The sequence below is a fragment of the Olea europaea genome, unplaced genomic scaffold (assembly GCF_002742605.1).
Source record: "Olea europaea var. sylvestris unplaced genomic scaffold, O_europaea_v1 scaffold2090, whole genome shotgun sequence".
Taxonomy (NCBI): domain Eukaryota; kingdom Viridiplantae; phylum Streptophyta; class Magnoliopsida; order Lamiales; family Oleaceae; genus Olea; species Olea europaea.
The window spans coordinates 135,855-159,919 of NW_019238830.1; the positions used below are offsets into that span (position 1 = coordinate 135,855).

The 24,065-nt window shown below is 35.5% G+C and overlaps 2 protein-coding genes across 7 annotated transcripts in view; both read right to left on the reverse strand.

Annotated features, from left to right (window-relative positions):
• Positions 1 to 17,363, reverse strand: part of LOC111380052 (protein ARABIDILLO 1-like) — a 27,601-nt gene extending 10,238 nt beyond the window's left edge. For 2 of the 6 annotated variants that reach the window (XM_023003518.1, XM_023003514.1), the window contains exons 1-10: positions 16,782 to 17,152; positions 14,779 to 16,373; positions 14,383 to 14,541; positions 14,212 to 14,298; positions 13,945 to 14,076; positions 12,792 to 12,919; positions 12,535 to 12,622; positions 10,459 to 10,553; positions 5,107 to 5,170; positions 3,897 to 4,072 (exon numbers count right to left, since the gene is read on the reverse strand). In XM_023003518.1, the coding sequence (XP_022859286.1) occupies positions 3,897 to 4,072; positions 5,107 to 5,170; positions 10,459 to 10,553; positions 12,535 to 12,622; positions 12,792 to 12,919; positions 13,945 to 14,076; positions 14,212 to 14,298; positions 14,383 to 14,541; positions 14,779 to 16,119 (2,270 nt within the window). In that variant the 5' untranslated portion in view covers positions 16,120 to 16,373; positions 16,782 to 17,152. The other 4 variants (XM_023003516.1, XM_023003515.1, XM_023003517.1 and 1 more) reach the window with 4 other exon arrangements.
• A 1,143-nt stretch (positions 17,364 to 18,506) lies between these two features.
• LOC111380058 (peptidyl-prolyl cis-trans isomerase FKBP20-2, chloroplastic-like) lies at positions 18,507 to 22,296 on the reverse strand. Its single transcript, XM_023003525.1, has 7 exons — positions 21,979 to 22,296; positions 20,881 to 20,962; positions 20,559 to 20,773; positions 20,323 to 20,432; positions 19,865 to 19,973; positions 19,703 to 19,779; positions 18,507 to 18,945 (listed from the first exon to the last, which is right to left on the reverse strand). The coding sequence occupies exons 1-7, from the start codon at positions 22,025 to 22,027 to the stop codon at positions 18,826 to 18,828; spliced, it is 762 nt and encodes a 253-aa protein (XP_022859293.1). The 5' UTR covers positions 22,028 to 22,296; the 3' UTR covers positions 18,507 to 18,825.
• Positions 22,297 to 24,065: the final 1,769 nt, after the last annotated feature.

A 24,065-nucleotide genomic window follows, 5' to 3' on the forward strand; every position in this document is an offset into this window, starting at 1 on the left:
TAAAATCCTTTTTCTTTCTCTTTGAAATTTGGAATTCTAAATAAGAAGTCCACAAAATCTCCTATATTCTCCATTAATTTGAAATTAAAATTGTTGGGTTTTTTGATACCCAATAATTCGGGCGATGATTTAAAACAGTTGTCGGATTATTTATCAACACCATGGACTTGGCTCGGCTCGGAGATGAACTACACTTTTGGATGATTCGGGTTAGGGTTGGATGATTATTTGGTTAGTTGGACCATTTAGTGATTAATATGGAGTTGAATATTGGCCCATTAGTTTAGTTTAATTGGTAGCCCACTTAGTGAACCCTAGGCCCAATTAGAGTGACCTAAATTAACCTATATATATGTATTTATCTCCCATCCGTTTTTGGTGGTGTGTGTGTGTTGTAGCAATGGAGAGGAGAGTTGAGAGAAGAGAGGCAACCGAGAGAGAGGGAAGCCATGTGAGATTGTGAGTAAGATTCAACCACTGTTCTTCTTCCTTTCCATACCTTTGTGGATTGCTAACACCACCACCCTTCTCCTTTATGGGGTTAGAGAGAAAGAGAGCAGTCCAAAGTGAAGGTGAAAGACTCGGGTCGAGCCAAGGTAAACCAGTGTTCGTTTGATTGTTTTCTGAGCCCGGAATCAAGATTTATAGAGGGATTTCTGCTACAAATGGTATCAGAGCTTGTGTTGTTGATAAATCTGTAATTCTTAGGGCTAAAAACGGGCTGGAAGTGGTCGGAAACGGATCTGGAAATCAGAGGCAGAACTGTCCAGTTTTTTTAATTTTCTGCCGAATCTGTTTTGGTGTTTTCTGGTGAAACCAAAAGGAGTTTGGCGAAACGGACACCACCGGTGGACTGTACAGACAGAGAAGAAGTCAGAAGGATGACAAGTCGCAGGCGCGTGGCCGGCGCGGCGCGGCGCGGCGCGGAGCGTGGGGTTTTTGGTAATGGCACTTGAGGGGGCGTCCTTCGAAATCAGGCGAAGTGGTCTTCAGACAGAATCTTCCCCATGACGAGATGGACCATGCAGTGTTTTCAGATTTCAGTTTGGAGCAATACAGTGAAAGTTGAATGATTTTGCCCTTGCACGTTAGGGTTCCGGGTGCTATTTTCGTGTTGCTGTGGTTGCTGATGACTTTAGGATGAATAGTAATAGTCCTAAAATGGTGAATTCGCGTTTCGAGATATTTACAGATTTTCAGACGTGGTCCGCTCGGTATCGTATTCTTTGCTTTTTATTATTACAGTTGAAATAAATGTGTAGAGTAGTTTATTTTTTGCATTAGAGGTCATCCTGTGGGGTGACATTAGGTTTGGGGTTACCATGGAGGGGTAACCATTGCCTATTGCTAGACGTAGGAATCATTTATTAATTATTTATTTTAAATTCTTTGTGAATTTGCTGTCAATTTTTCTACATTATTAGAATTGCATGTGGCCTTAGGAAAGTTTACTGAACTATTCTATGTGAATTATGTTCATACTTTACTTGTGGTCATTATTTGGCATTGGTGGCAAATGTAGGTCTAAGGTAAGTGCGAAAAATAACATATTTTAACTGTGGTAAAATTTGGACATAGTTGAAAGAGATTGTCCTAGGCTGATAATAAAAGGAAAGATGAGGATAGAGACAAGGCGAATGTGGCTTTAGGGTCGAGTTATGACCCCAGTGAGGTTTATTGAGAGAGTAAACATAGTCACTGCATATGCATCTGTGTGTGATCCTTTCAGCATGTGTGTGATTGCCTAATTTGTTGCATGACTATATATTGCATTTCAATTTGTTTGATATGTGTGTCTGCATGAATTTTGAGGTAATGTGATTACTTGGTTTGATCGTTTGCATGCATAGTAAGTTAGGATGTATTAGCAGTGTGTTAGATGTCTTTTGATAAGGTGGAGTATAGATGCCTAGGGGTACATGGTGATTTGTATCGGGGGATGTGGAGTGACATTTGGATCGCAAGTGAAGATGTGATCAAATGTGTAGAATCCTTTATCTGTGAAAGCGACCCTGTACAGGTGGAGTGCGAGAGAGGTACTTCTTTCACTTCTGTAAGGTGGAGTCCCATTATCCACGTAGGTTGGGAGAAGTGATGTGGTGATAGAGGATTATCCCGAGAGTTTAGGATCTATTGTGACTTACCAATTAGACATAACTTAAGTGATCGGTTTAGTGAGCATCGTGGGCGATGAGAGGAGATATGTGTTCTCGAGGTGGGAGTAACACGGAATGGGATAGGATAAGTGTAGTGAGATCTTTCATGGGGTCATTTATGCATTTATTGCATATGTGTTTGACCGTGTGCTGATTAACTAGGTGTTAATTTGTAGTTCTGTGTGAACATGATTTTGAAAAGATCTGTGTGTGTTATCCTATATATATCTTCATCGCATGATTGTTTGTTCACTGTGAATACTTGTTTCTACTTGGGTGTTCTTGACCTTAGCCCTGGTGAGTACATGGAGCAAGTATCGTATGTGTTTCAAGTTAGAAACACGAGATAAGGTCTGTTATTACAATTTTATTGGATTACCTTGATTGTGCAAGTATAAACTGTGTGTTTTGGTTACTTGCAGATTATTGGGCATCAAGATGGAGATTGTTGGGTTTTTTGATACCCAATAATCCGGGCGATGATTTAAAACGGTTGTCGGATTATTTATCGATACCATGGACTTGGCTCAGCTCGGAGATGAACTACACTTTTGGATGATTCGGGTTTGGGTTGGATGATTATTTGATTAGTTGGACCATTTAGTTATTAATATGGAGTTGAATATTGGCCCATTTGTTTAGGTTAATTGGTAGCCCACTTAATGAACCCTCGGCCCAATTAGAGTGACCTAAACTAACCTATATATATGTATTTATCTCCCAGCGGTTTTTGGTGTTGTGTGTGTTGTAGCAATGGAGAGGAGAGTTGAGAGAAGAGAGGCAACCAAGAGAGAGGGAAGCCATGTGAGGTTGTGAGTAAGATTCAACCACTGTTCTTCTTCCTTTCCATACCTTTGTGGATTGCTAACACGAGCACCCTTCTTCTTTGTGGGGTTCGAGAGAGAGAGCAGTCCAAAATAAAGGTGAAAGTCTCGGGTCGAGCCAAGGTAAACCGGTGTCCGTTTGATTGTTTTCTGAGCCCGGAATCAAGATTTATCGAGGGATTTTCGCTACAAAAATTTCACTTAAAACTTAATACTTCTCCACTCATTTGATATTCATAAAAAATTCTACATAAAACTTCTAATTTTCTCAACTCCATTGCTTTTCTTTGTAATAATATTAATTAAATTACGATCGTTTCATCTCTTTTTCTTCAACAACTTACTTTAAATGCAAAGTAAGCTCTTACTTTTGCATTTATGCATTTCTTTTTATTTGATTTATACATAATTCTAGAGTTCCTTATTTGGAAATCTCAATTTTTAATTTTCAGAATGGTAGTGTGACGATTTACTGTAGTTATCACAACGAAAATATACCGTTTTGTGAAGAGCTATCGGGACAGCACTTTTCCTGCTGGACTATTCACGAAATGGCAGAGTGTAGTCTTGTTATAGTTATCGAAAGTCACTCTGCCTTTCTAAATTAAGAGTATTTAACACTTTTTATCATGAATTGAGGCCACTTAAACTTAAAAAGAGCTGAGGCCATTTTAATTAAGCATTGTTAATTAGGCTCTCTAAATGAATTCCCCCATTTTCCCGTGGAATCAGCATACAATAATGGCAAAGAAACAAATTTAGCAGATGTCTATAAATCTTATTCGGGTCTCATTCTTCCTGCAAAAAAGTTTCCCCAAGCGAATATGTATAAGTGCTCCGTAGAGAGTATGTATTCCAGTAATGTACATGCAAACATGAAGTGTGGGATGTCCGAATTGAGAAAATGATTGGGTACCTTCCATCAAACATGTATGCCAGTGCCAACGCCGACATGAATCGTGCCATTTTTGATACAGAAGAAGAACAGAGATGAACTAGGGTTGGAACCCCTCCTTCCTCTACAATTCGAAGAGCATTACCAGGATTAAAAGCAAGATTCCAAATAGCTCCTGCAGCAGTCTCGTGGACATCCTGAAAGTGGATAAGTAAATAAAGATTAATCCACATCCATTATAATAAGAAAATATTGACTACATATAGAAGAATAAGTGGCACATCAAATATCATAACAGTGAATTTCATGATAAAAATAGTTATTCATAAGTGATGTAGGCTGCATGCTAAGATACATGTAGTCCCTTGAATTTATACACCCACTAAAACCACAAGAAAATTCTAGATGGAAGGTGACATGAATTTTCCAGTGACCACTGTAAGCTGCTGCAAGAAACTCTTTTCCTGGAATATTGATTTTTCACAGATTCAAGATAACCTCTACACCTCTTGCAGTATTTATGAAAAATCAAGCTCATAAAAGAAATATTGGAGGAGATTTTAATATTGTAAGATATAAAACATAATAGGTCATACTTATTTTTGTTCTTCTGGTTATGATTATAAGTAAACATAATTTAGTGATTAATATTTACAAGACAAAGTTTTAGACAGTTATAATTCATGAACTGGCTTGTATTAGAAACGAAGTTAAATGAATTGGTCATTCAACTCCTCATTAATTTATCACCTTTTTGTAATTTTAAACACTGAGGCTAAAAATAGATCCTTTGCTATTAACTTGATAGCACTACACTGTATCTAAATTCTTTCTAGGAAGAAGATATTGACTTATTAGACAGATATTATCAGAAACAAATAGTGTGACTTGAAAACAAGAATTTTAAGCAGTCCACCAATTAAAAAAAAAAAAAAAAAAGGTTTAGATTGGCATTAAGGGTATTCTTCACGGGGCCTGTAGAAAGAAAAGAAGGGAATTTATTGATGTAATAGCAATTGAATTAATTTCAAGATCATATTAGATTAAAAGAAATCAACAAAAGCAGGCATTGTTAGAATTCAGATGCAAACTTGATTCAAGGTAAGCAAGAACTAAGTAATTGACCAGATGTCATGTGAGAGAGAGTGAATACCGTACTTGGTTTGCACAAACAAGAAACCAAGAGACAAGTTAAAAGGAAATAACGACGATTCACAAATAATATGTTTACCTCGGCATTTGATTGTGCCAATGCTATTAGGGGTGCTACACCTCCTCCTCGGCCAATTGCAATGCTACAAAAGAAGAAACATATACAAGATACATATTTTCTAAGTGGTAGCCAGAAGAAACCATACAATTGTTGTAACATGAACATTAAAAGTATTATATTATCAAATTAATACCTTTCATATTTTTCACTTTTTTCTTTTTTTTTTTTCTTTTAATTTTCAAATTAAGTACAAAATTAAAACCATTAATTTTTACATGAATGTGGGGATTGATCTTTCACTTTAAAAGGGATTGATTGTCATAACTTGAAAACACAATTAAAAGAATTATTCTCCTATTTACATTTCATACTATTATATAGTTTTTGGCAACTTGATAAATACTCGTTCTTTGTTTTACTTTGATCGTACCCATAGAAAGAGAAACGACAATGAGCTATATGAATTTTAATTCTAGCTGGATATCGAATCGATCATAACCACTACCTACATTCCAGGAAATTGTGCACCACAAATAGGAACTAATAAAGAGACCCGTGATCCCGTAGATTCTCAGTTTGAAATTGCTAAATCCCAGATTCTCTCCAGTGTTGAGATTCCATCTCTTCAAGAAACCTTTACTAGAGTACTTCGCACAGATTTCAGTGGTTCTGTTGCTTCATTTGTTCAGCCTTCTAGTGCTCTTATCAGTCACAATAGTAGAGGTAATACAAGAGGCGGGGGTACAGGTAATGGGGTTAATGAAGTCATAATAAAGGAGTTGTCTGCTACTACTGTCATGAGCCGTGTCATACCAAATACTCATGCTGAAAATTGCACAATAAATCCCAAAAGTCTCACTCAGCTCATGTTGCAGCTACTACTACTATACCCATCTCATCCTCTGAGAAGACCATTACAATTTCTGTGGATGAATTTGTCAAATTCAATCAGTACTAAGAAGCATTAAAGAACTCGTCTCACTCTACCTCTGCCAGTGCTGAGATAGGTGTCTCATCTCTTCTTCCTTGAAATGGGTCATTGATTCTGGTGCCACGGATGATATAACAGGAAATCCTAGTCTCTTCGCTACCTTTTAGTCGCATACATCTCTTTCCAATTTTACTTTAGCTGATGATCCTACTTCTTGTGTTCTCAGTTCTGGCACTATTAATCCAACTCCATTAATTTCCTTATTCTCTATCTTAAGTCTACCACAATTTTCTTTTAATTTGATGTTCGTGAGCAAACTTACTCGAACCTTAAACTTCTGTCCCATTTTCTCCTTATTACTATCTTTTTCAGGATCTTATGATGAAGAAGATTATTGGTAAGGGACATGAATCAAGTGGTCTCTATATTTTGGATATACAGGTGCCCAAGTCTACTGTGTGTTCTGGTGTTTTAACTCCTTTTGCAGTACATTGTCGGTCGGGACATCCATCTCTACCTTTGTTGAAGAAATTATGTCCTCAGTTTCAGAATGTGTCATCTTTAGATTATGAGTTGTATCAGTTTGCGAAACATCATCATCTGTCCTCAGATCCTCGAGTTAATAAAAGAGCTAGTTTTCCTTTTGAGTTAGTTCATTCCAATGTTTGGGGTCCTTGTCCTATTATGTCAAAAACTAGATTTCATTATTTTGTTACTTTTGTTGACGATTTTTCTAGTGTGACTTGACTTTATTTAATGAAGAATCATTATGAATTATTTTCTCATTTTAGTGCCTTTTGTGCTAAAATTATAACACGGTTTAATGTTTCTGTACATACATTGAGAAGTGATAATGCCGAATAATATTTTTTCGATTATTTTCAGACTTATAAACTTCGGAATGGTATTCTTCATCAATCCTCTTGCGTTAACACCCCCTCTCAAAATAGTGTGATTGAAAGAAAAATTAGACACATGGTTGAGACAACTAGGGCACTCATGTTCCAAATGCATGTTCCTAAACAATTTTGGGCTGATGCAGTCTCCACAACCTTTTTTTGATCAATCGTATGCCTTCATTTGTTCTTCATGGTGAGACTCCTTACAGTGTTCTTTTCCTCACTAAACCCTCATTTCCTATTGAACCAAAGATATTTGGCAGTACCTGTTATACTTGTGATGTTCGTCCCCAGGTAATCAAATTAGATCCTAAATCGTTAAAATGTATTTTTTTTGGTTATTCTCGTCTACAAAAAGGTCATCGATGTTACTATCCGAGTCTTAACAAGTACCTTGTGTCAGCTAATGTACCTTTCTAGAACATATTCCTTTCTTCTCCGCAACTAATACTTCCCTCAGTAAGGGCGAGGATGATGATTTGTTGATTTATCATGCCACTTACCAGTCAACTGATGTTATTCCTACACCTGTTGTTCCCATACCACCTCTACCTATTCGCCAGGTGTATTCCAGACAACAAAACTCTCCTGATGCATGTTAGGCACCTAACCCTTCTTGGGCATCGGATCCAGTGTCTAGTAATCTTGATCTACCTATCGCTCTTGGCAAAGGTAAACGTCAGTGCACTTATCATATTTCATCATTTGTTTCTTATGATCACTTGTCCTCTTCTTCATGCTCTTTTGTTGCCTCTATAGACTCTGTGACTCTTCCGAAAGCTATTCATGAAGCCTTATCCCATATTGGTTGGCGCAACGCTATAGTAGAAGAGATTAATGCTTTAGATACTAATAGTATTTGGGATTTAGCGAATTTACCTGTTAGAAAAAAGGCTACTGGATGTAAGTGGATGTTTGCAGTCAAAGTCAATCCTGATGGATCAGTGGCCAGACTTAAAGCTTGTCTTGTGGCTAAAGGCTATTCCCAAACTTATGGTGTGGATTACTCTGACACTTTCGCTCCTGTAGCTAAATTAGCGTCTATCGCTTGTTCATTTCTATGGCAGTTACACATAATTGGCCCTTACATCAATTAGACATCAAAAACGCTTTTTTACATGGTGATCTCCAGGAGGAAGTTTATATGGAGCAACCACCTGAGTTTGTTGCTCAGAGGGAGTGTGGGAAAGTGTTTCATCTTCAAAGGTCCTTATATGGTTTGAAACAGAGTCCACGTGCGTGGTTTGGAAAATTCAGTCAGGCAATAGAAAAGTTTGAAATGGGAAAGAGCAAGTCTGACCACTCAGTCTTCTACAAACAGTAGGAATCCAACATTATTCTTCTTGTTGTGTATGTTGATGATATTGTTATTACTGGTAGTGATATTAAGGGAATTTCATCTCTGAAGTCCTTTCTTCACACTCGATTTCAAATGAAAGTCTTAGGAGTGTTAAGTATTTTTTGAGAATTGAGGCAAGAAGCAAGAAAGGCATCCTTTTATCTCAGAGAAAATATGTACTAGACTAATTAACTGAGACAGGAAAATTGGGAGCTAAGCCAAATATTGCTCCAATGCTTCTTAATTTGCAACTTACCAACAATGGTGACCCATTTGAAGATCCTGAGAAGTATAGAAGACTGGTTGGAAAATTGAACTATTTTACATAGCTCGTCCTGATATTGCGTATTCTGTCAGTATTGTAAGTCAATTCATGTCTTCTCCAACAGTTCACCATTGGGCAGTTTTAGAACAGATTTTTTGTTATCTAAAGGGGACTCCTAAACGTGGGACATTGTACAGCAATCATGGACATGCCCACATCGAAGGCTTCTCAGATGCAGATTGGGCAAGTTCCAAGATTGATCGAAGATCCACTATTGGCTTTTGTGCCTTTGTTGGAGGAAATTTGGTCTCGTGGAAAAGTAAGAAGCAAAATATTGTGTCCCGATCCAGTGCAGAATCAAAATATAGAGCTATGGCACAATCTGTGTGTGAGATAATGTGGATACATCAGCTTTTAACTGAAGTTGGTCTCAAGGTTTCAATACCAGCAAAATTGTGGTGTAACAATCAAGCTGCTCTTCATATTGCTTCTAATCCTATATTTCATGAACGAACTAAACACATTAAGATTGACTGTCATTTCATTTGTGAAAAGGTGCGACAGAATTTAATCTCTACAGGATATGTGAAAATTGGAGAACAATTAGAAGATATTTTCACAAAGGCTTTAAATGGAATTCCGGTAGATTATATTTGTAACAAGTTGGGCATAATTAATATCTATATTCCAGTTTGAGGGGGAGTGTTATAGAATGTATAAATAGTAGAAATTATATTTCCTTAATTATAGGAATCCCTAATTAGGATCTTCCTAATATAGAATTCCTTTTTGTGTGTGTGTGTGTGTGTGTGTACCATCTCCCAAATTTAATTGTATGAGAAAATTATTTTTTTCTCTCCTAATTACAAAGATATAATGTAAAATGTTACGACCATGCCCTCTGAATTATACGCAATAGGCACTGTTCTATGCGTGCATCATCTTATATAAGAATCTTATGCCCACACTTACTACATGCTTTCAGGAAAAGATCATACTACATGTATATCAAGCTTTACATAATGAATTACATAATGTCACATGTCACTCTACCATTTGTTAGCTTATAGCACAATCAACTTTTTCATCCAATCTTTTCCCTCCATATCATAATATGTACTCCATTATGTATATTTTTTATGTACAAGTAGCAAAATCCTTCAAGAGAAATAGTGGTTATGGGATTGATTTAAAGAAAATGTGTTCGAAAATCAAGGAACAAGTTCAATCTCTTCATTTAAATCCTTGGCAAATACAGAATAAGTTTAAATGGAAAGCTCTTAAGAGTAGACTTTGAAAAAAAGGGTTCTTACTTAGTTAGTAAAAGGTTCTTAGTTAGTTAGTACCTTTCCCGATCAACGATGGCAATGCAATTATTTTCCTTGGAAGAGATGACAGGAAATGTATAGGCCCTAAAACCTAACTATTCTTTCTCATCATTACTCACAGATATAGCACTGATAAGCCCGATTGTTGATAACCCTACAATAGTTTACCCATAAGAATTGAGATCTGTGAAAACATAACTATATATCTTCCTATGCAGTAAAAACTATTATCTTGGATGGAACATCCAGGGAGGTACTCTATTAGGCACCCTACACCTTGTGGGATCTCGTTAGCTACCCCAGAGTTCGTATATAAGAAATGCCATATGGCAGGCTATTTGCTTGTTCTTGGGAGAAGCACAAGCCCATCAACTGTGACCGAGATGACTGAGCAGGATATTGGCTCTGAAGTGCATCTCAAACTACAATGTGGATTCACTCAAATCATTTTCCTCTAAGTCCACTAACGGAGTTAAGCTGATTGAATATCACAAAACGATAAACACTGCAGTGCAAGTTTTAGTGTTGAAATTTATTATAACTATCTAGGACCATCAGTAGCAGAAGTAGAATAATGCAAATAATATTAAGTCTTTGCTCATTCATACCTATTAACTTCCGAGACGGACAATCCCCACAAAGCACCAGCAGCCCTCTCCTGAAGGCCATGAGAAGCATTTGAGCAAGACTGTGCAAGAGCCACCTACAACCACATAACAACTGTCAATGTGTATGTGGATGTTTTCCTTTTTTAGAATTAAAATCTAATTTATATTTGACAATGATCAGCAATATAACACTTGACCTGAAGAAAAGGTATGAAAAAAGTTGCACAAAATATATAGCACGCAAAACTGGCGTATGCAAAGAAATTGAGTTGATGACTTTATGAAGAGTAATACTTCTGGCAATCTTGGATAGAAGTCATCTTCAATTCATTGAAATATTACGTTGGAAAACAGAGACATAATCAAGAATGCCGCATAAAATTGATAATACAGCATGGGATAATTTATAATTAAATTCAATCAATGGTTTCAAGAAATTTGCTGTTAGGTATATACAGGTTCCAAGGACTGTGTTAATACAAACAGGTAAATTTTCTATAGATTAGGAGCCGAAAGAAAAGAAATACAGAGATAGGCATGAAATTATCTAGCATTTTCAAAGTTTGAAGGTTTTGGACTTTTTGAGTAGTTGAAAGATATTTCACAAACCATAAGTAGACATAAAATTCCTGATTCTCACATTCTATCCTCGTGAGCAACTAAGGATACCAGGTTTCCTTGATAATGCAATCATATTATAACCAGTTGATGCTAAGAGGAGAGGCACCTATGCTCATATACTAGGTAGGCACTATAACTGATGCAGAACAAGTTATATTTTCGATTTAATTAAAAGAGTAAAAAATCGTTTCCAGAGTAATGAGAAATATTCATAATACCATCAGCAGTACGACGCCTGGCTGATAGAACAGACCAACTGCATGCATTTGAGGATGAAAGGATAACAAAATCATAAATGCAAATCTACCTTAAATAGCGTTATAGACTGGCATAAGCTCATGCATATATTTATGGTTGGGTTTTTTGGATAATTCTACCCATTTCTCGTAGGTTCCAAGTTTAAGCTGACTGTGGAAACCTTACTGAGAAGAACATGATGAAATACATATACCGGGCTAGAAGAGAAAATACATATCTGAAGTAAAAGAAATGAAAAAATAGAAGAGAAAACAAGAACTTGAAGATTTTAGTTGCCATAGACTTCTAGTTTTAAGTAAAAGTAAAAAGGTATCACATAGCTTGTGTGGATTTTCGATCGCCACAACAATTAAATGATATTTAGACTTCAATAAAGTACAAAAATGTAAGAACATCTCCAAGAGGCTCTCTTTTTTAAAAGAGCATATTATGCAATTTAAAGAACATCAATTTAGAGAATAATTTTTTTTTTTAAGTACTCCAACGGGCTCTTTAGATTTAACACTTAATTTTACTAATCCCAAAAAATATTTATTGTTTTCCCTATCTTTTATCTTCATTAGGCTTTCTACTAAATTATTATATTATTTTCCTCCATTGAAAATTGAAATACTTTGAATACATTAAATTATAGAAAATGGGTTTTGAAGGGCCAAAATCACTCTCTAAATTAAAATGTTAATTTAAAAGTCTCTACGAGCATAACTTTAAGGATTGACTCTTTAAAATAGAGAGTATCTTATATTTAAAGAGTCTTTTGAAGATACTCTAAAGTTTCTAGAAATAGTAAAACTCTATTGTAGAAGAGGAAGATCTTACACAAATTAAGCCCTACTTAACCTTACAGCATGTTGATCTCTGTTATATATTTTCCAGGACAACTTGTTTCAGATAAGATGACATAATGTGTCGGCTGAAGCGCTAGTGAAAGCGACCAAATTTTATTATTATTTCCACTAAGTGGCAGTATATAAGTTTAAACCCATAGCCTAAGCACAAGTCTGTTATGAACTTTTATGCCAGCCTTTTTCTTGATAAATTTTATGGCTTTCAGATTTTGTTGAATCAATATTGAACTTACAAGTCGTTAAAAGACGTCTTACAATTTTTTCTAAAATAATTTTAACTAGGAAGCATAACATTTTATCTATGGATGTTGTGACAGACAATTTAAGATCAAGCAGAAGACCGCCATACCAATGCCTCAACGCCACCAACTGCTGCAATGGCTTCTCGATTTCGGTCATCAAAGGATAGATTCCATAATGCACCAGCAGCTTCTTGCCTACATATTAGCCAATGGCATTATATTTTCATTCTTACAAGCAACAATTATTCTCCGAATGAAAAATAAATAAATATACACACACACACACACACACATAATGACCTAATCCATGCGAAATTGAAAACAACTTGAAAATAGTGACCAAGACAACAGCAAAATACACAACCTGACACCATCATGAGGAGAGTGGATGAGTTGTACAAGAGCTTCAAGAGATCCTGTCTCTTGTCCAACAGCAGCATTGTTACCATTGCTATCTCCATGAGCAGCCAAATTTGCCAAGGCACGAGCTGCCTGGATAATAACCTCATGGGATATTGGTCAGAAGCATGATACAATTTCTTTCATATGAATATCTTTACAAATTGGAGAGCAATTGAAGGTAAAACAACAATGAAGTTGCATCTACAGGTTCGAAGAACTCATAAGCAATTCCCTTTCAGACTAATGCAAGACAGTGCATTGAAAATGAAGCGAATATGCGCGGGAACTGATTTTAACAAATTGCTTTAAAAGATGTAAAGATTAAAGATTGGCCAACATACTACAAGAAATAGCCTTCTGAAATTACATAAGAAATATGCATCATCAATCTTGTAGATTTGGCCAATGTTTGGTCCCCATTATTTCCAAAATACATTTTTCCCTATCTTATTTTCTACCCCACATTCTTCAATAAAATAATATTAAACGCAAATCCAAAACTTTTCTTTATTTTTTAACCACACATTCTCCATCAAAATCCTATTACAAAATGTATTTTGGTAAAAAATGGGGCTGAAAGAGGTTCTTAATGATTAATGCACATAAGTACAATTTATGCTTTTGTACGTATGGTAAATAACTTAGATAGCTACACACAATCTAATTTCTTAAAAACAGCTTGTTCAGAGGGTTATTATATATTTTCACATTAAAACTAGCATCTTATATAGGAAAAGACTTATACAGTGAGAGACGTACAGAGGAGAACATTCAAGCAAGAAATGCCTACAAAAACAAAATAAATGATGATCCTTTGATAAAACCTCATGGGACACAGCATGTGAAATGATTGGAGTAGTGTTCTCTGACCAACTGATCCTAGTATACTGAATTTGGTTATCAATTAAGTACTAACTACTATTAGCACAGACACCCTTTTAAAATAAAGACAGTTAACACATAAGAAACACACATTTTTCCTACTGTATTTTAAAGTTTCCTGTACTTGCAATCCAACCATGTTGTCCTAACTACTGGCTAGTAACGCACTCTCAAAATCATGGTGTCTAACACGTATGAGATACTCATTCTTTAAAACTGTAATCTAATGCAACCTGCTCTTGCACTCCTTCATCCTTGCAATTTCGAGCAAGTGCTACCAAAGCACGGACACCGCCCACTGAAGAAACTTCCATGCTGCATTTATCATCTGCTGCCAAATTTGCCAATGCACCAGCCGAACGTTCCTGAAACATACAAAGAACCAATGACAACCCACTTGAGCACCAATAAATTAACTCAGTTTTGAAAGGATCTATTTTTGTATCAGACCAACACAGGACAAAGTTACAAACAGGAACTTAAGTGCATCTGGCTCATACCAAAACTCCTTCACCACCAGTGGTCCTTGACCATTTGAAGATGAGATCAACTAAAGCCTTTACACCACCAGCTTCAGCAATAACACCCTGGAAGAAATTGAACTATCACATTAAAACATAGGCAGGAAATCGTAAGAAAATATAATGCAGATCAAATAACAGAAAAACAACCTTGTGCTCTTCACCGACAGAAAGGTTCCACAGCCCTCCAGCAGCCTCTTCTGCAACCAATTTGTTGACGGAACCGGCAAGATTTGCAAGAATACTGATTCCTCCTTCCTCTGCCACAGCTTTTGCAACATTAGCGTTCACTGACAGGTTTGCTATGGCCTACATATTTAAGGAAAACGAATATGAACCAGTTTTACTCATTGTAAGTAATGATAAAGCTTAACTGATCTGCTGAATATTGATTTACTATTATCTTAACTTTTGGAAAAACAGGAGTAAGAACAAAGTTACATTGAAGGTGAACAACAGGGGCCAATCAGTGTCCAAGCAATGTGAACATAAGAAATAACCCTGCTGGCTTACAAGTTACAACAGCAATATTAGTAGAAATCTTACCTTAGCAGCTTCTGACTGAAGCCCCTCCCGCCATGACCTAGCAAGATTTAGGAGAAGGTGTATGCCACCATCACGCATAACTGCGTCGGCCCTTCCAGTGTCTATACTAGCATTTTCATCATCGATGACGACAAATGTTGCAAGAGCCGTGGCTGCCCTTTCTTGAACTTCCTCCTGGGCACTACGTATGAAACTATGCAACAAGGTCGAGCCTTGGTTGAGCCAGAAATTATCTAAACCTGGTGGATTGCCCTCAGAAACACGTAGAAGTGAATGGGAAAGGATCCATTCCAGCCAATTCATGATCCCCTCTGATTCCCTATCCTTGGTTTTAAACTTTCTCCAATTCAAGCAAACATTCCTTCTGTCTTCTGAAGTATTGGCAGATAGGGTACTTACTCCTTTAAGAATGTCCGTGAAGACAGCAAGCAACATTTTACCTTTGTGATTGTTGTTGGAAATGAAGGTCGCATCATTCTCAAGTGCTGGACAATTCAAGGCACTCAAAACCTTCAAACTATGGAAGGACGAAAAAAATCTTAAAACAGTACTTGGGTTAATGTCAGTTCTAGAAACATCCAAGCCTGTCAGGTGAGGCAGCTTACTCCAAGGCTGTAAAACCAAATTCCACTTAATATTAGTTGTTCCTGCAACTGAGAGGAAGCAAACTGATCCAACATTTCCAAGGGCAGTCTCATCAACTTTCCGACAGTCAATGAATCCAATATCTGTTAAATTCAGACAATGCTTTGCCAAAGCGTTGATAGCATCTGCATCCACTTCATGAATACCTGAGAGCCGAAGTTTCTGCAGTTGTCTACAACAAATTGCCACTGCTTTAACTGCATCGCTGCTTATCCTTTCACAGAAATCTGGTCCAATCTGAAGGCACTCTAAAGCTTCATGTCGGGCTGCAAGTACAGAGAGGGTAGCATCAGTCATTTTTTTGCAACGGTCACCACTAATCTCACGTAAATTCCTAGCTTGAAGATTTATAATTGCATTGGCAGATTCAAGACCACGAAACCGAAGCTTCTGAAGATTCTGGCACCGAGAGGCAAGTGAAGCAGCAGCAAAAGTGTCACACTTGTGGGGCCGCAGATCCAATTCCTGCCACAAACATGGAGATTTACCCAGAATCCTCCATGACCGACAGGTTGATGACAGGTTAGCCCGGTCACGGTAATTCAAACATGAAAATAGCTGAATTACTGTATCATCAGGTAACCTGATCCAATCAAGTATCCCTTTCCTGTCCAAACTCAAATTCTCATCAATCTCCACACAATCCACTTTCTCTTTGCCCCTCCTCGCAATCCTCCTCCGCACCCTTCTACTCATACTTCAATGGTTTAGTCACAGAAATTATTACGCAACCAGGATTTCTATCCCAGAAATGAAGCACACAACGATAACTCTGAACTCAGTAATAAAGCAGAAGTATGTTAACAGCCTGATAATCTACCTTCAAAGCACTGCACTTTTGCTAGATTTATGAACCATGAAAAACAGAAACCACTATTCCAGTATCGATTCCAGTCTATAACTCATTTCATTGGTGGAGCTGAACAAACTCTATACAAATTTCCTATGACCTGAAATCATAGACATTCAAATAACTAGAGGTCCACCACATGCAATCCTAGAAGTAAGCATCCTTTGCACATTAAATAATCATTGTTAAGAAAAAACTGATGAACAACCAAATACCCAGAATTCAAAAACACATCAATCTCAAAATACAAAGCCTGAAACCAGTAAAGTATATTAAAATGATAAAAAATGAATACCCTCTAGCCTCAAAAAAACCTAAATCTCGAACCTACTGGTGGAATTCACAAGCAGACCCAAAATCTTAATCTGTACACAAGAACAGAATATCATTATTCAAACAATTCACAAAATTTTAAGACATAGATAGCATAATCTGTAATATTAAATGCACAACAGTGTGTAAAAGTTAATTGCATTTCCCTTCCAACCCAAGTATTCTAAGTTCTAACCTCGTAGGCCTTGTAATAAACCCATAAATTTTCCAGTGCTGGAATGAATTCTGTTGCCCATCGAGAGAACAATTGCAATCAAGAAGCTGCAACATATCCCACTAATACCCAGATGCAACAAAATATAGATGGATGCTATATAGCTATGTAGGTAAAAATTTATTCTCTAGATAGATATCGATAAGTATATGTAAATCTGTATATACATAGGAAGAAAGAAGACAAAGGTGAGGAAGGGTCGGAGAGAATTCAGGGTAAGAATATCAAAGAACGCAGAACCAAGGCCTCAAACAACTTGTACGCTTCTTTCTCTCTTTCTCACTCCCACGCACCCTATTATAAGTCCCTCACGTTGTGCTCAAGTGTAAGAAATATACCTTGGGGAAATTTTAGTGAAATGGACTTAAATGCTCCATTATCAACCATTATATCAGAAAGAATTACAGAGAGTAACTATTGGAGTACAATTATTAGCACCTTCAAATCTGAATTTCATTTTGCCAAAATGAATACATGTGTTTCTAAGTTGGAAATGAAATGTTAATGTGCTAAAATTCGAGGTAGTAGAGTATTAATGAATCCTAAGCTTCTACTAGTGCTGTCACGAATGCTCGGCCAGCGGCATTGCATATAGGTATTTGTGTATTCTCAAAAGTTAATGCATGCGAGACTTGTAAGTGAGATGATTAACAATTTATGGGTTGTAACGTTTAGCCCAATAAGGAGAGCACATTTGATGTAGTTATTTGTATGTTTTTTTACTAGATAAAATGTGTTTATGGACAACTTATGAAACATAAACCTCTCTAATCGTTATAGTTTGGAACTTAGTCACCACAATGCTCTTACATATGCTCTATGACTCGTTATAATATCCGCTCACTTCTTATCCACGTATAAAATGTGACAACATGAGCTACAAATTGAATACATATGTATGTTGATCCAAAATTATTCTATTTTTATCATCTTCGTATCTTTGTTGCTAGCATTAATCATTTTGTTCCTAACTTAAATAAACAAGTACCTTCATGGAACTCTCTAACATCTTTCATAGCACTTTCTTTCGTTTTCAAAGAAGAGGAATCGAAAGAGCAATATGGATAACTGGACTTCAATTTTGAAAGTGAAAATGAAAATAATTTGAACTTGTATTAGGTCAAATAATAGTGTAACTGTATAAGATTATCTAATATTGTGTAATAAATATGTCACGACAATAATCAGCATCTTTTATACCCTTTGATTTTATACAACTCCAATTTTTTTTTTTTTTTTTTTGGGGCTACCAAATAATATAATAAACTCGTAGATTATATCAAATTTTTATGAACCTTAAAAAGTTCACAGAGGAATTGAAGCATGACAAGCTACGACCAATTGATGCATGCGTAAACAGATTAATTAAACAAATATAGTTGAGCACAAAAATTTAAAAGACTTGAGAGATGAAGGTTAATCTCCTTTCTAAATCCTCACAAAAATTCCAGTATTCTTTTGTTGTTCCCATAATTTCCCGTGGCACCTATTTTCCCATATTGAGCAAAATATTTACTCAATTTGTAATTAAATTATTCATTTTTAATTTTTTTTTTTTTTGGAGAAAAATTTGATTGGATGAATAAATTATCGAGTGTAGAATTGTTTTAAGGTATCAAAATAACTTATTTATTATTTTCGTTATGATATGCGTGCAAGTACATCGTTCTCTAGTAGTCAACAGAATGACAATATCACACGTTACACATTGATGGACTACTTTCCAAACTCAACATACCATAAACGTTACTTTTCATTGAAACAACGAATAATAAAATAAAAGCGACTCGCACAAAAGGAAGATTTGATCGTGCTGAATCTAGATAGCCCGACCCGCCATGCTTGAGAAGTAACATTAGTTACAAAATTTATTAAATATAATATCTCCATATTTAGTAATTTTACTGGCTCAATGCTAGTTCATTTAGTTACGCCATTTCAGTTGTGATCCTCCTCTTCAGGTTTAGTTGTCAAGGGTCAGCCTGTGGCTGAAGACCGGCCATGATCAGCTGCATACAACATCGGAATAAAATCCAATGGTCCTTCTCTTGCAATCTTGAATGCTTAGTAATTCGACATCGAAAACTTCAAATTGCTTTGAGCTGAAAAATGTGGAAGGTCCTACCTGTTGAACATGAAAACGCCCACCTCGTAAATAAACAAACCACTACGGAACTATAACAGCAACAAACTAAGCTCTTTTCCCGATAAGTAAGAGGCTCGATTAATTTCTGTGCTACTCCATTCCGTTCATTGCTAAATCTACTTGAAGATATAATGTAAATAGATTCCTAACAACTACCACAAATTTATAATTTTGTTCTCCCGAGATGGAGAAGGGAGAAACTATCGTACTGTACGACATGCTGTAATTGTGTCAGCAATATGAAGTTCGATATGAATTCACGTTTTTATTTGTCTAAGGCTGCCTTAAGTTTTTATCCACACCAAGATTTAACCTTGATTAATATTTCATACGAGCAACTGCTATCAAACCCTCTACCGTCTAAAACAAAAGGCGGTTTGGTGACATTATGCTTACGCACATTATAAAACGTGGGACTTTGCATTTATCCATGTCTTCATCTGAGATAAGATCAACCATTTCTAAATGTTCAAGAATTGGAGCTAGTGACTGAAATGAGAGAGAATTCAACTGACACTCATTGGACCATGTGAATCAATATGGAAGAAGTTAAAAACCACCGAGTAGAGAAACTTAGGAAGTTCACAACATGAACAAACTAACAATCAAAGAAGTTAATTCAACACATTCACATGACAGGCTTCTTTACCAGTCTATGAAAGATCAAAGAGAAAATGAAAGAATCAATTTCATTATATGGATAAATAAGTTATGCAAAGAAAGACAAATTACTTACTGGTGGTCCCAGCTCCGGAGGAATAACTATCCTCCGTTTCCCCCCGGGTTTCATGTCTCGGATTCCTTCCTCAAACCCTATGTTGAAAATTTTGCTCAGTTACTATATCTCAATTAGAAAAAAATAGCAAAATTTCAGTTGTTACTTTCTTGTTTTTATCACCTGGAATTAATGCATTAGTACCCATTCTGACTTTTGCAGGAGAACCTTGTAAGTATGTACTGTCAATACGGCGGCCGGACTCATTATAACCAATATAGTGAAATGTCACCTACCAGGGAAAAGAAAGCTGAAGAAATCACCACATCTAGGAAGTAACATATAATTTGAGCGACATTGTGAAAACTCATTATTAAAGCCTACAGACGATTCAAATTTGTCCTCACAATTTCACTACAGGATAGAATATGCACTCTAAAATATTCACTTTTCATTTTTTGGTCCAAGACACCATAAACAAAAAATTTAAACTAATAATTTGAAGCAAACTGTTAAGGTTTGAGTTAGTCTCAATCAAATAAATACGGAACATTTTTATGTTCCAACTTCATAATCAGTGATAAACTCTGAGGAAAGCAAGTCACAAACATTTCTAGAAACAAGTAAAAACAAAGAAAAACCTGTTGACCATCCTTTGGACAATCACCTGTACCAGCTGCTATGTCCCACAATATGAGACCCGAGTCGCGTTTAACATATTTGTCCGATGTCACTACGTTTACCGTAAAACCTGAACCAGATAGAAACAACAACGTTCATGTCCTAGAGATCAATAAGAATGGTGGGGAGAGATTGGAATCAACAAGTTACTACCAAAAATTTCTATCATTAACACAGTTATAAGAAAAGAACGAACCTTCTCTTACAAAATTAGGGAAATCATCAGGCACATTATTTTCTCTCTGTATACGCTTGTTTTGTTCTAGTAAGCGTTTCTCGTCGTAAGGATTTTGTTTTTTCGTCTTTCCAGAGGATGGCAAAGCTGTAGATAAGCTAGAGGCAACCAGGAAAACTAAGAGAAGTCTCCGCCTTTCATTCTCCTCAAAGTGCAAGATGCTTTTAGCCCATTTTCTAGCCATGGAAAAGTGTATATAAGCAACTGAACATGAAAACCAAAAATCAAACGCAGAGGACTAAGAACAAATCAAGAAGCATTCGATCAAGCTTATCAATGATACCCATTATTTGGCAAATTGTAAAGTGAGCAAGATGACACTGTGAGATTCCTCCGAGCAGAAAACAATCCAAATGTTGGACGGCCTGGAAGATTTATGCCCAAATAAATTATACAATTGAGTGAAACGAAAAAGAAATAGAAACTGAAGAAGATTATGGAAACTGTTGCATAACAAGAGACATCATAAAGAAAGTAGTAAAAAAAAACAGAGTAATAAACTTACAGAAAAACATAGGACCTCCAATAACAACTCCAAATTTTTAACAATAGAATATGTCAAGAACAAAGGGACTTAACTTGGATTGCATCAAACACGGCAATCATGCAAGAAGTAAAGGATGAAAATGAAATGGAAAAATAATTCCACAATACAGAACATATGGCATCATTTTTCTATCATGGCCTATATTCTTATTTGATATTAAAACTGGCCCCATTTACCGGCTAGAGCCTTAGCTTCCGTTTGGGAAGAATTTATAAACAATTTAATTTATAGAAAGATAGAAATGAATGGTGGATAAGTGGATGCCACTTGTAGGTCCAGCGGAATCTATAGTTGACTATGAAGTTGATTATTTATAAATGAATTATAACTTAGCAGGACACTGGGCTTAGAAAAGTCCAAATAGGAAGGAATATAATTATGAAGTAAAGCAACATGTATACTCCATTTACTCTTTCTATTTCACCATTTATAAGAATGGAAAGTGGGCAACATTGTGCTACCACTGTGATTAGCAACCATCCAAGAATATCCGATAACAAAAGAAAGTTTCACTCAAAAACCCGATTTTGGCAGCCCCAGCCAATTTTATTCATACGCTAAGCTACATTTATCCACAATATTACTATAATTGACTGTCCAAGAATATAGAAAAACAAAATTGATATTTAGAACGCGATTCTGGCACTAGCTGCTGATTTTCTTATCAGAGAATTACCTAAAGCGGAAATGGGGACTCTTAAATTTGTTAACTACGTATCTATCAGTGTCACAATAGTAACACACCAGCATAAATCCACTTCAAAGAACATTCATCAATTAGTAAGATTTTGGGAATCTTGATAGAAAAATGTAATTCAAGAGCGAGAGACTTACAGAAAAAAGAAGCCCTGTTGGAGAGAAGGGGAGTAGAAGACAAGAGCATGATTTTGTAGTCGCAAAATTCAAGCTTTCATAGCATAATTATATTCCTTGGACAAACCAACAAGACTGCAAGAAAAATTGGCCAGCACGGATAGCTCAACTTTATCTTCAGTTGGTAAATGACAAATACAATTAGCTCCCTTAATATTACGCTATAGCGGTGTACGACTTTTAGTGGTAAATTCAGATTGAAAGCCACGAGTTTATTGGAAATTTTGGAGAACTGGAGGGGATAGAACCAAAGAGGAGCCCAATTGGAAAAGAAGAATGGAAAAATTGCACTGTTGGAACGCGGAAGCTAAATTATCAAGTTTAATTCAATAAATAAAATCATTTAAATGTTCACGTGCCTATTATATCAAGAATAAAGTATTCAAATTTTTTATCTAAATTCGATGGTCAATTCTTGAATAAATTCTTAATCATGAATTTTCAGCTTTTAATTATAAGAACTTGATGTTTCAAACCTCCAAATTTTTTATAATATTCTCAAAAGTCAAGACCACACCAATGAATGAGCACCTTCTTTTAATTAAATCAAAAAATTAATTCTTAAACTGGACAATTGATAAAAGCAAGAAAAATAATTTTATCATATTTTATCTCAAATTATATATTATGATTGTTGTAGGATGATTGTGTCAATCTGGCCTCTATTTATAGAGATAAAGATATTACAATCCATGGACAATAATAATTCTAACTTCAAATAAGAGTTCTAATTAAAATCAAGTAAAAGTTTTAATTAAAGTCTAAATCCAATTATTTCACATTTAATTTCATGTGTGGCTCTAGAATTTTAATTTCAATTATAATTAAGTTTACAGCTTTCATAATAATTACAACTAAATATAAAACTTTATTGTAATTACAATTAAACCTAAAATTATTATAATTACCGTAATTAAGTTTAAATACTTTATAGAGCTACTACAAGAATTTGATTGGACATATATTACTCAAGCTTCAATAATTAGATCATATCTAGCCGACCTTAGACCAACCAAACTAATTATTAGTCTTAGCCTTTTCCACTAAAGACAAAATATTGAACTCTCAGAATATATAAGATCACGAAACCAATAAATCTGTAATACTTTCTTTTGGCCTGCCATATATATATTTTATTCTCGTCCGAGATCCGATATTTAGGTACGAACATAAATGATCATTTTACCCTTCTAATTTTTCTCGCTAACTTAAGCATCTTTTTTTCAACGGTCTCGTGAACTAATAACATATATCAAAGTTTAGTCGTCGCTAAACACTGAACTCAATTTTTAACCGTTCAATAGAAAATATTTAAATAGTCACTCTATCCATTTTTAGGGTGACAATTCTTGATACGAATTCATCTTCTCTATTTCGCTCATTTTCAAGTTCCCAACTTATTGAAATATTTGATCAATCAAATTGATCTCACCCACTGATGAATCAAAGAACCATTAAAATCACGAAAAAAATATACAAAATTTTGTCAAGAGATTTAGATAAAATATACAACAGTCAAGTGAAATTTAATCTCTACACGATCATGCTATAAAATTAAATTCGACACTTGATCCGTTCAATACACTTGAAGTGTATTAGTGTCACATTTAATTGTTTCTATAATAAGGACAAATTACAAACCTGAATCGTAAATCGTTTAACACTACAACTTTTCAATACAAGGTGTCAACCCTTTGACTTAGGTTGTGAAAAAATTATTTATGATCAAACTATAAATTGTGTCATGATGTACTTCTCAATCCAAGTACTCAATTTATATTATCACGAGTGATTATAGACACTTTAATTCGTATGTTCAATAATAAATAATCGCAATAAATAAAGGAAAAACAATTTTATTTAATAATATTATTATTTTTACATCTGCAAAACTATAGCATGCAGCCCTACAATGGACTTTATTTATTGATCTGGTTTCAATATAATCTCCAACTTATCAATTGTGCAACATTAATGACAGATTCATTTTTGAACAGTGACATGGTCTCCCTTCTTTTTTTTTCTTTTTTATTTTTTTTTGTGCGGGT